This window comes from Athene cunicularia, assembly GCF_003259725.1.
Source record: "Athene cunicularia isolate RWA chromosome 1 unlocalized genomic scaffold, athCun1 chr1_part1, whole genome shotgun sequence".
In the NCBI taxonomy this organism is placed as follows: Eukaryota; Metazoa; Chordata; class Aves; order Strigiformes; family Strigidae; genus Athene; species Athene cunicularia.
Window position 1 is genome coordinate 112,525,002 of NW_020799091.1, and position 10,983 is coordinate 112,535,984.

Consider the following 10,983-nt stretch of genomic DNA (forward strand, 5'->3'; position numbering starts at 1 on the left):
ATGACTAAAACTGTTAATGTGGGTCATTGCTCTTGGATAGTGGAGCTGGGGAAGGTTTCTGTGATGTAAAAGACTTGCAATGAATTCTCCTTTATTCATCATGGAGGCAAAACTGGGATCGATCTGAAATTGTCAGCTGAGGGTTTAAAAAAAGGTCTTTTATAGGTAAAAGCGACCTTCTACCCATTGTAGGACTGGTTTTGGATCACCAGCCTGAGCTCTGTCAGGTAAGCAGGCTGGCACCCCCTGGAGGCAGGGATATGAATCACATCATTCGTCTTCCCTGTTTTTAACAGAACTGCAAAATGGAAAAGTTTTGGCTTTTTAGTAACAGTGGATATATTCTTCCTTATCTTTGATACCAGAAATGAATTTTGAGGATTACAAATAATTGTATCAATCTAAGTAAATTGGTAGCTGTACTTGGTACATCAAATCTCCATTGCCCCTTTTGACTTCAGCAGTTGTTCTGTGAGGGAGATGGTCAGCATGTTTATGAAATGGCATTAAGAGCCATTACAGGGTGGCAAATACGTCCCTGTAACTAGCTGAATGATGTGTCATATATAACCAGAGACCTGTAGGGTTTTGTTTACTCTCAAAGCTTTAGTGATATTTCAGTTTGTGACTAGAAGAGCTGGAATTAGGTTTTTTTAACTTTTTTAATCATGTGAGAACTGTTTAGGTAACCATCTGTCTTGTAACTGCAGTAAATGTGTATATGCAACTTAGAAGCTGCGTTGCCTTAAAGTGGATTCATTGAGGCAAAGTGTGGGCTGTTTGATTTATAGCCAAAACACCTTCACTCTGTATTGAAATCTTGTCTTGGAATATTACATTATTAATGTACCTACCTAGGACCTCAAATACAAAATGTTGTTATTGTATAATAGGTGATAGAAATATTTGCTCTTTAAAACCATCAAAACTGAGAAGTTTGGTAAGACTTCTGGGTTGTGGCTACAACCCTATGGTGCTAGCATTTAGGCCACATTTTGATATGGGAGATTACAAAAATCATGCCAATTATGCTCAGCAATTGTACTCTTCTTGAGGCTTCTCTTTCCTTTCTCTTCACTGCCCTAAAGCTAATAAGCCTTTTCATTTAAAGGTATTTTTGCACTCTAAAATGTAAGTTCAATGCCTTTGTTGATCAGTGTGCTGTGCAATCTTTTCTGTCTCCCTGCAGTGCCAGTTGTTTTTATGTGGTAAATGTAATTGGAAACATAGACTGGGTACTTTTGTAAACCTCTGGCTTGGAGGTATGCAAGAGAACAAACACCTGTAAGACAGGTGTATAATCTGTGTGAGGGAGCTAGATATGCATTGCATGGCCTGATTACATGAAGAGCCAGTGTACCAACTGTTAGTGCTTTTGCTTTTACAGACTCATCTGGAAACACTTACCTTGGATATTTTTTCTTGACTGGACTTTCATGTTTTCTATTGTAATCTTGTGAATATTTTAATACACTTTTTTTTTCCCATGACTGGTTTGCTGGACAAGTCTTGTCTGGTTAGGGACTGGGAAGGGAGGGGGACTGAAATACACCACCTCTCTTTCTGGTAGTATTCTTCAGGCACTGCAGTCCTGCAGTCTCTGTCAGTTCAGCAAACAACACAGCTGGAGAGTTCACCATTTGAATTGATACCCTGTATTACTACTTCAGCTAGGAGAATTTAAGAAATGCAAGTGAAACTGTAGCAGAACACACACAGGAGAGAAACAGCTTCATGGCAGGACAGCCTTTGAAAAAGGGGAGCTGACAGACTATTTTATGCAGTAAGAATGGAAAATGCTTTCCTTAAAGTATCCTGCACAAATACTTTGCACAGGATAATACATTATACATAGGGTGAGAAAGGAGGGGATGTCAGTGTCACAAGGTGCTGTAGCTCTTGTAACTATAAAACAATTTCCTTTCCACCCTTGCCATGCTGGAGGGGTAACTCAAATGGCAGTGGGGAAAGGTAGAGGTGGAAAGAGACTTAATAACAGGACTTTGCAAAATTCCATTATCTCGAGGCCATCATTTTCCCGAAAGGTGAATCTTGAGGAAGCTACTCTCTCAGGGGTCTCTTTTTCTCCTGGGTATAAATTCCTGAGCTCTGGTACCTACTCCTAGCTTTGGTGGAAGAAGTCTCAAGAGAACCTGCCAGGAAGCTCACTGCTGCCCTACTTTGAGCACAGTTGCCTTGTACTTCTCAGTAACAGATGAGCTTTTGCAGTTTCATGTAAAGCCTTTGCTTGGAACCTGTTCATTTTTCAAGCTCCCAAGAACCAGGTACTTAAACATGCCCATCTTCTGCCTTTAGTTGCATGGGATGACAGAAGATAAAACACCAGTGGCACATACGTTTGCCATCTTTTTGTTAAAGACGGTGGTGGCTGGGAAACAAATTGAGATACGAAGCTGAAAGAATATCCTTACACTCCCGGGGAAGAGCATCAGGGAATGAACTGCAGATGTTACCATTGCTGGTTACTGAAAATATGGTAAAAGGCCACCCAGGTCTGATTGACGTGAAGGAAGATGACTTCAGTCTGTGGCTCCAGCTGCCTGTCGCCAGCACCGTGTCACTGCCGACACTCTTCAGGAGTCAGATAAGGTGGGGCCCTGCAACTCATTCTAGGCACAACCCACAATCAGTTGCTTTTAAAGAGACAATACAAGAGACACAATTTTACTTCAATTTAAAATGTTATACTTTATTTAAATGTATGGAGATACTTTGTTATTTGCACTTAGAAAACACTTGCTCTCTAGATATTTAGATTTCCTCATTCATTTTCTCAGAGGAAAAAACATTAAAATTAGTGAAGCTAGGTCCCATGGGAAAGGGTTTGTGCGTTGTTGGATTTGACATGTTGGGTTAAGCATCTCTTTGCTGCAGCTGCTCTTGTTGTTTTGCTTTTAGCTCCTGATTATACCTATAGGGGACAAAAAAAAAAGCACAGACAAAGAATAGAACACCAGTTACAGAAACAGTGTCTTCCTAACAATTTTTTTAGCAGAGGAGGTTTAAAATTACAGTGGACTTGAGGGTGGAAACTGAGGATAGGTTAGTTCATGTAAGAAATTCCAAACTGGTTGTTAAGTTTGCCTCTTTCCTGGCCAGCACTGAAGCCAGAGAACTCCAAATTTTCCCCTCAGGAAATAATTAAAAGATAAAAAATAAAATGCTGCTCTGTGTAACAACCCTTTGATCCACTGAAAGTTGACAGAAGTACAAAGCTTACGAGGAGAAGGGAGTCTAGGTTCTCTGTCAGACCTACAGCTTTTAAAGAAAGCCTTAGATCCAGAAACTAGAGCTTACCTACAGCATTCCTTAAAACATGCTCCAGCTCCACTGAAAATATGTCAAGCTTCACTCCCCACTCAACTGGAAAACTAACAACATAGCAAAAAAGTTCTGAAATGTTTAATTAATTGTTGGGTTCCTCTTGCCTGTTGCACTGACATTGAGGCTGGCAGAATTAATAAATTCCTTATTAAGATGAGGTTTAGTTATAGTATGTAGTTGCCTTTCTTAACACATACCTCCATATTCGGAAGAGTTGAGAGCCACCAGCACAGCCAACAAAGAAGTTCACAGCAAACAGACTCCAGTTTTTAGGAATAATAACTAGAGAGTACCTTGACCAAATAAGGCCTGTGGAATGAATGGGAAAGTTTAAAGATGTTAAGTCTTTAAAGTGAAATATTCAGTCATTTCTCCTAAATTTGGAGACAGAATCACAGGCCAGTTTAACAAGTTTTACAATTACATGTTGGACAACTGCTTTTCTTCTAACTAGCCATTTCTCAGTTAAAAGTGCATCAAGTGCCAGTGGGACAGCTATTGGGTATGTATTGCATTTTTCCAGAATAACTAGGCAATAAGGTCAATCATGGTCTTAGTATCAAACAAAAATCCTGTGTACTCTACAGCAGTCTAGACCTTAGTTCTCCAGCACAGCTGCAGGGTAGTGGCATTTTGCAGTAGTATAGCTGGCTTGCTGTACCACCTTAGAGATTACAGAAAGCACCAGTTACGAAAGGTTTACATACCATGCAAAATGCACAGCACTGTCTCAGATACCAGAATAAAGTCTGGAGAATGAAGAAGGTGGCAGCTGTAATTTTGATTTTCAGCTTTAGCTGCCACAAGTCCCACCCCTGACAAGATCTGGTAGAACACCTTGAATACAGAATACTGTTTCTGTCAAGTGTGACAATCCACAGCAGACAGCAGTGCAGCAGTCCACGTACCCCTGCTTCCAAGTTCTTTTGACCTATGGAAATTCTTTCCAGTTACGTTAGTGTAATTACCCTACCATTGTTTAATCCCTTAAAGTCAGTTCTAAAAAAGTCACTATATCCTGGATTGATTTCAAAATTACTTGACCTGAAGCAAAAGAGGTCACTTAATGGAATGAGTGGTATCATTGTAACTTAAGGGTTGAAACTCATATACTAACTCATAACAACTTGCTCTGGACAATTCCAAATTAAGACACATGTAAAAAGCTGCTATATAATTACAGAACTCTTACAGATTTGATAAGAAATATAGGTCTATCCTAGAATTATCATCCAACAGCAATAGTGAGAGATACCATATTATAGTTAAGCCTTTTCTATGGAAGTGGATTAGTACTGATGGAGGCATTCAGAAAGATACCCAGTTTTAAAGATAGACAGTTTTAGAAGGGTGCTGTGAAAGCACGGAGTAACTGGCTTTACCTGTGGCCATTAGCACTGCAGACTGTGCTGTGCTGAGCTTTTCTGCTGGTCTGGTCATATCAGCCATTCCAGCACATACCAAACCCTGTAAAGAGAAATTCAGTGAGCACCGGTGCAGTACCAGGACCTCCTGTGACCAATCAAATGCTTTTCAAGGGGAAGTTGCTTCACAGCTCGGTACTTATTCTATATGCATTTTGCAGGAGATGGGATGCATTGTATGAGCAGAGTAATGAGACTCTCGGAGACACCATCCACTTCTAGTCCCTTGTGGTAGGAATAAGAACGCAGTTAAGGGGGCTACAACCAGCTTGCAATAAAATCCCAGGCAGTGGCAATTTTATATTAATTTAAGAACAAGGTTAATTTAAGCACAGCTGCTTAAGAAAGCAGATAAAAAAAAATTGGTTTTCAGGCAACAAATAGAAGCTTATCTAATGAAGGCCCTTCTTCCTAAAGCTCAGGCTAAGATATTGCTGGTAGAGATGCAGGTGTGATACCATAGTCTTCACTCAGCTTCATGTGAGGAGGTGAAAGTGCTGCTTTTTAAATACAATTTCAGTATAAGTAGAAAACTTCCAGGTGAAGTGAGGAATAGCTTGGCTTATCTACTTGACAACATTACTAGCAAACATGCTGCTTGATCTGTTTTGTTGTGTTATTGCCCTCTACTGGAAATACAATTTCATGTTCGTGTTACTGGAGTTCACAAAAAAAAACCCCTCCAAAACCAAAATCCCACAAATAAGAGTCCTAATGCTTTTAATTCGCTGACTGCCACTAAGGCCTCCTTTGGCTCCAATCAAGAAACCAGTTTTCAAGGGCAGACACTTCTGTGTGCTGCCTCACTTATGGGACTGATACTGCTGCAGTGGTGCCACAGAGGTGCAGACTTTCAGCACACTTGGGGAACTGCAGTAAACATGCCTTTGCCATGTAGGGGGAAAGTAATTTTAACTTCTCAGTGAAGAACTTCACTGTGAGCTTACAGAAGTCTTTTTGCATGTTCACAAAAGAAAAACCATCTGTGTGTAAGCTCTTTTGATACAGCAGCAGTTGACACCGGCCCTGTACGCTCAGGCTCGTGAGCACATTGCCTAGGAGAGCCCCTGTGACAGGGGAAGGTTAACCATGGTTACTGCAGCTCCAGTGGAGACTGACAAAGAAACCAAGCTACAGTTTAGAGCATAACGTCTTGCCTGTGGCCTATAAAAAGTTGGGGTTCACAATGGCAAATTTCCTAACCAGCTGGCAATAGGAAGAGCAGGTTATATCCTTGCTTGTTATCAAACAAGGAGATTAAACAGCTTTATGATTTTAGAGGTTACTTATTTAGTCTGTACCAATACAACAACTAGGAAGAGCACAGAGAATTAGGGGGAGGCATGTACTTCACCTGGGCACAAACATAGCCAAGGCATATAACCAAGTGGGAAGCAGAGAGCTACTGATAGCCAAAACGGCAGTTGCCTTTTTTCTTTTGTTTTCTCAAGATTACCTTGCACTCTGACACACTTTAACCTGCCTTCAAACTATGAGGTTTAGGAACTGGCTTCCTTAAGATAGTCTTCCAATTCCTCAATCTCGGAAGAAACACATGCTTTAAAAGAGTTTTGAATTATGCCCAGCTCAGGCCTACCTTGAGCAACAGTTAGTGTCTCACAAGAGAAAGCTTTTGTGAAACTTTCAGTGAAGAGTAGAATTTTTCCACAGAGTATTTTCCCCCTGCTGTATCCCTTCCACATTGTGCTATGTGTTATTAAAGCCAATTTTGTTCCTCCCCATATATTAAAAATTAAAGCCTCAGTATTAAACTTTTCTGTAGGCTGAGGTATCTGCTGGGAAACTCTTGCTTGCTCAATGGGTTGCTGCAGATTGCCCTCTGATTCACATCTAGACACCATCTGGCATCTTGTACTTACCCATTTCATAATAGGTGCCCAGAAAAATACTGTTTTGGGACCTGTGGGAGGAGGGGGAAAAAAAAAAAGAAGATCAATTATTCAGTGAGATGTGGTTGTTTAAATATCCACAGTAAGTTTTAGGGTTTGGGGTTTTTTTAATAATGAATTGTGTATATTAGCACTGTTTCTACCACTGTACAAGCTCTATCACTAATACTCATAGCTCATCAGCTCGGTGCATCAACCTTCAGTTGTGTAATCAGTTCACCCATTTCTGCAACAGATGAGTAGGATTTTGTATTTCCATTTTTAAGCAAACCAGGACACTAGAGCAGGCAAAATACATTTATAATGATAAGAGTTAATTATTAGGCCTAGGAATAGTGAAGACAGTTTCTATATAATGATTAAAAGCTACTCTACTGCTGGACTAACAGAATTAGTAGTTGAAATATTTGTGAACTGTTAAACCAAACCCCCAAAATATTTTATTTTACTGTTAAACCAAAACCTCAAAATATTTTATTACTGGTATTGTAACAAGTCAGTCCCTCCTTCCCTTCCCAAACCACAGCCCATGCTACAGAAGACAAGCTACACAGCAGCATTATATGGTTAAAGAGAGAGTACAAATTGCAAACATAAGTAGCAGTAAATGTCACAAGGAGAGTGTCCTCATTCACCTCTAATCTGCACCTCTGAATAACCATGTCTTTCTAGTAGAAACAATCAACCAATCAACCCTACACCCCAATAAGCAAAGAAGGATTATGGAAGAAGAGGACAAAATCTACAGAAGGAAAGGAGAAAAGTCAATGGAACAGGATCTGGGGGAAAACATCTCTCTTATAAATACCTACATCCTATAGTGGTGCTAAAATGGCAATGGGTTGGTTAAAACAACATACTGTAATGCCACACCTACAACATGCCAACCATGCCAGAAATCATTAATCTAGGACTACTGCTTAAAGTCTTAAAAGAGAGACCTCAATCCAAAGTATTAATCTGCCACACTGGGAGACAGTCAGGACACTGTTTCTGATTTCATCAAAACACATTAAATTTTAGGTCTTGCTGGGACACTGCTCAGCATTCTGGTAACATGCAAGATGAAGCCAAATTTTCACTGCAATATGTTACATATTATGAGTAAAGTTTTTAATTATAAATGATAAACACTAGGACTTTGGTTGCTTGTTTTTTTTTATGTGAGCTAATTTTTTACTAACAATTCAGCCTTTAAAAAGCCCCGCAGTAACTACTTATACTCCCTGTTTTAAGCACCCTCAAGTTTAAAACTATGACTGGGGAAAAATCAACCATCAAGCTGCTAGAGCAAGCACTTGTGAAGCAACTCCTAACTTGGAGGATAAGACTAATTGTTACAACCATCAGTTGCTCCATCACCTTAAAGCCAACTAAGCCCTATAAAAGGGCATGGGGACTGCAGCACAGAAAGCAACAAAAACCAGCCTGGCAGCTTTGCATAAAGCCCCATAAAGCCCTCTTAGACCCATGCTGCTTGTGATAGTGATCAAGTCTCAAACTGCAGTTAGTAACTACTAGCATATTACTTTTTGCTTGGATAACTGGATGTTTCTACCTACACAGGATTTAATTTTTCTTAGGATGCCTGGGGTTGTGGAGCCACTAAAACTGTTTAATATTGTTGAATAGAGCTCAATATCAATCCTCTAAAGATAGAAACTTCAGTTGCTGTTCTCTTAGGCAGCTACTTAGTATGTCAGTGTCAGGCTGCAAATATACATAAATCAGTCTTACAGACGTCCCATGGAAGTAGCTTTAATTACCATCATCGATTTTCTTCTATTATAAAACCCAAATTCAGATTTGGAGTACTAGAGAACATGGAGCGAGTATAAATTATTAAATTGACATACCCTAAACAGCTAGTAAAGTTTTCAAGACAATCAACATTAATTTTTATTAATAATATATAACTTGATATTTTAAAACTGTTGACTACAAAAGAAAGAAACAATTGAAGACAAGTAAGGTACCAAGCCAAGCTTGTTAGAAGGGAAGACTGTCAAATGCCTTAAGCAGAACACCTCTCCTGAAGGCACTCCAAGTAAGTACCCAGCCAGGCTGAGCTCTTCCCAGGTCCTGATTCCTGCAATTTTTCAAGGATGAATTTGACAGCAGCACATCAGAGCAGGGGCATACCAGAGGCTAATCTGGATATCATGTCTGTGGCCAGTTGACAGAATTAACAACTTCTATTAAATGTAAGAAGTCTTTGTTCTGGAGAGTTTAGATTAATCAGGCAAAGTGAACCAAAGAGGCCACAGGAGAGGGAGTACAAGATCAGCCTACGCTTCCCTGTGGCTGCCAAGAGTGATGTTCCTCGCTCTGTGGCAGCCCGGGGAGTTGGTGTGCTGTACCCCAGGCCCTTTGCTCTCCTCCAGCAGCCTCGCACTGTGCAATGCCAGCCAAAGAAACAGCTTTTCAGACCAGGCATCAATTATTTTACTGGAAGCTGCCTTTGTGCCCGAAAAGAAGGAAGCATTGTTCTTTATTTCTCACAAGTGATTTATAATTTCATGATAATGACACTTATATTCCTAAATCAGACTAGAAACTTAGATATCCCCAGAGATAAAGTGTGAGCCTTTCATTTTTAACCTACTTGTTTTGCTGTCAGAGTGACATCTATTGCATAACTTTCTCACAGACCCACATTCAAGACATTGCAGGGTGAAACAGAAGTGGCAGAGATTCAGTTTCGATACCTATTTGCTCTGTGGCTTTTCTCTCTTACGCCATCAGTACAGTTTATGACAGATATATATTCATACATAAAGACTCGGAGTCCCTAAAAGATGTTTTGGGTTTTTTTTAAAATTAATTTCAACCTTATGGTGGTGAACAAAAGTGGCCCACAGGCAGTTCTGTGAAGTGAAAAGCACTGCAAGAGAATCTCCAAAGCCTTTTTCAGTTAGTACTACAGTTCTGATGAATGAACATAAGAGGTTCCCAGGGCTTGCCATGCCGTGTATTCAATAAAAAGCAATTGGAAACTGCCACATTTCACAGAGGGTGAATGTGGCACTGAGAGGCTTCGCACCTTTACAGTGGAAGTGCTGGACACATTGACTCTATAAAATGTTAAATACGTATATATAGGTCTAGTGAATTCAGTACAAATCAGACATTTTGACAACTGCAGTTTTCACTCTTTAGTTGTGATTTCTTTAAAGCAACAATTTTTGTTTCAAGAAAGGACCGTTATAGGAGGATGGAACAACGGACTAAAAACTAAAGTCTATTTTCACAGTGCATATTCCAGGTAGGTGAAGAGTCAAGGATGTGTATCACACTGAAACAAAACAGTGGAAACAGCAGCCTATGGAACTTTAGGGGTTTATCGATCACTCTTTTTAACTAACCTATGCAATTTGTTTACATAACAAACATCACCTAAATGGCACTGAAGCAGGTGATTTTACAAGAGGTTTCTTCCTAATAACAAAAAAACCATGTTTGCTCAAGCAAAGGTAAGCTTTAGGTCAGGTAAGGGTAGCTCATTTCAGGGAAACTTGAGCCCTTCCACAGGAGCCCTTCAGCTACGAGAATGGATTCATATAGGGCACGGGTTGTCTTCGGCTGAAGTGCTGGATTCGGCAGAAAGAAAATAAAGCAAAGAGAAGCTTGACTGAAACCAGAATACACTTCAAGAGCAGAAATCCCTGCAGTGCTTCCCCCCTAGTTTTTCAGCATATCCATTTGAAACAAGTGACTGCTGAAGCCTTTAGGCCCCTTTGGAAATCATCACATCCCCTGGGTTGGGATCAGGTAGCCCAGCTACAGATTCAAACCGTGGAGTAACACGATAGGGACAGTCAAGTACACTCGTGAGTTGCAGGAGGCGGGAGGAACAATTAGTATCGTGCCTGCCTTTTTTAGTTTTTCTTTCCAAATTGAAGAAGTTTTCCTTTAACAAGCAGAAGCCCACTCTTGGGCAGTTTTCCCCATGCCAAAATCACAGCAACAGAGGTGCGATTCTGCAGCCCCGATTCGGCTTCCACACCCGCAGGAGGGGAAACAGACCGGACCGATTCTGGGGCCCCAATTCCGCCTCCCCCCATCCCCCGCCGCCGGCAAACCGCGGTGCCCAGCGCTCTGGCACCCCTGCTGGCTCCCCGCCCCAGGCGGCCCCCAGAGGGACCCGCCGCCTCTTCCTCCGCCGGCCCAACCAAGGTGACCCCTCAGCCCCCGGCGCGGAGGCGGCGCAGCCCGGCAGCCGTTGGGCCGCCGCCGCCGGCGGAGGAGGAGGAGGAGAAGGAGGAGGAGGACGCCCCGTTACCTGCCGGGTGGTTGTAAAAGGG

The 10,983-nt window shown here is 41.2% G+C and overlaps 1 protein-coding gene across 1 annotated transcript; it reads right to left on the reverse strand.

The window, feature by feature from the left end:
• Positions 1-2,689: 2,689 nt before the first annotated feature.
• MPC2 (mitochondrial pyruvate carrier 2) lies at positions 2,690-10,977 on the reverse strand. Its single transcript, XM_026844756.1, has 5 exons — positions 10,962-10,977; positions 6,650-6,690; positions 4,728-4,812; positions 3,543-3,654; positions 2,690-2,932 (listed from the first exon to the last, which is right to left on the reverse strand). Exons 2-5 carry the CDS (start codon positions 6,656-6,658, stop codon positions 2,875-2,877), a joined length of 264 nt encoding a protein of 87 aa, XP_026700557.1. The 5' UTR covers positions 6,659-6,690; positions 10,962-10,977; the 3' UTR covers positions 2,690-2,874.
• Positions 10,978-10,983: the final 6 nt, after the last annotated feature.

What these genes read in the sequence shown, in the direction of transcription:
- MPC2 (XM_026844756.1), bottom strand. An exon ending in TGCAGTGCTAATGGCCACAG is followed by an intron (nt 3,655 to 4,727) that starts GTAAAGCCAGTT and finishes TTCATTCCACAG; the next exon opens with GCCTTATTTGGTCAAGGTAC. An exon ending in CAACTCTTCCGAATATGGAG is followed by an intron (nt 2,933 to 3,542) that starts GTATGTGTTAAG and finishes TGTCCCCTATAG; the next exon opens with GTATAATCAGGAGCTAAAAG.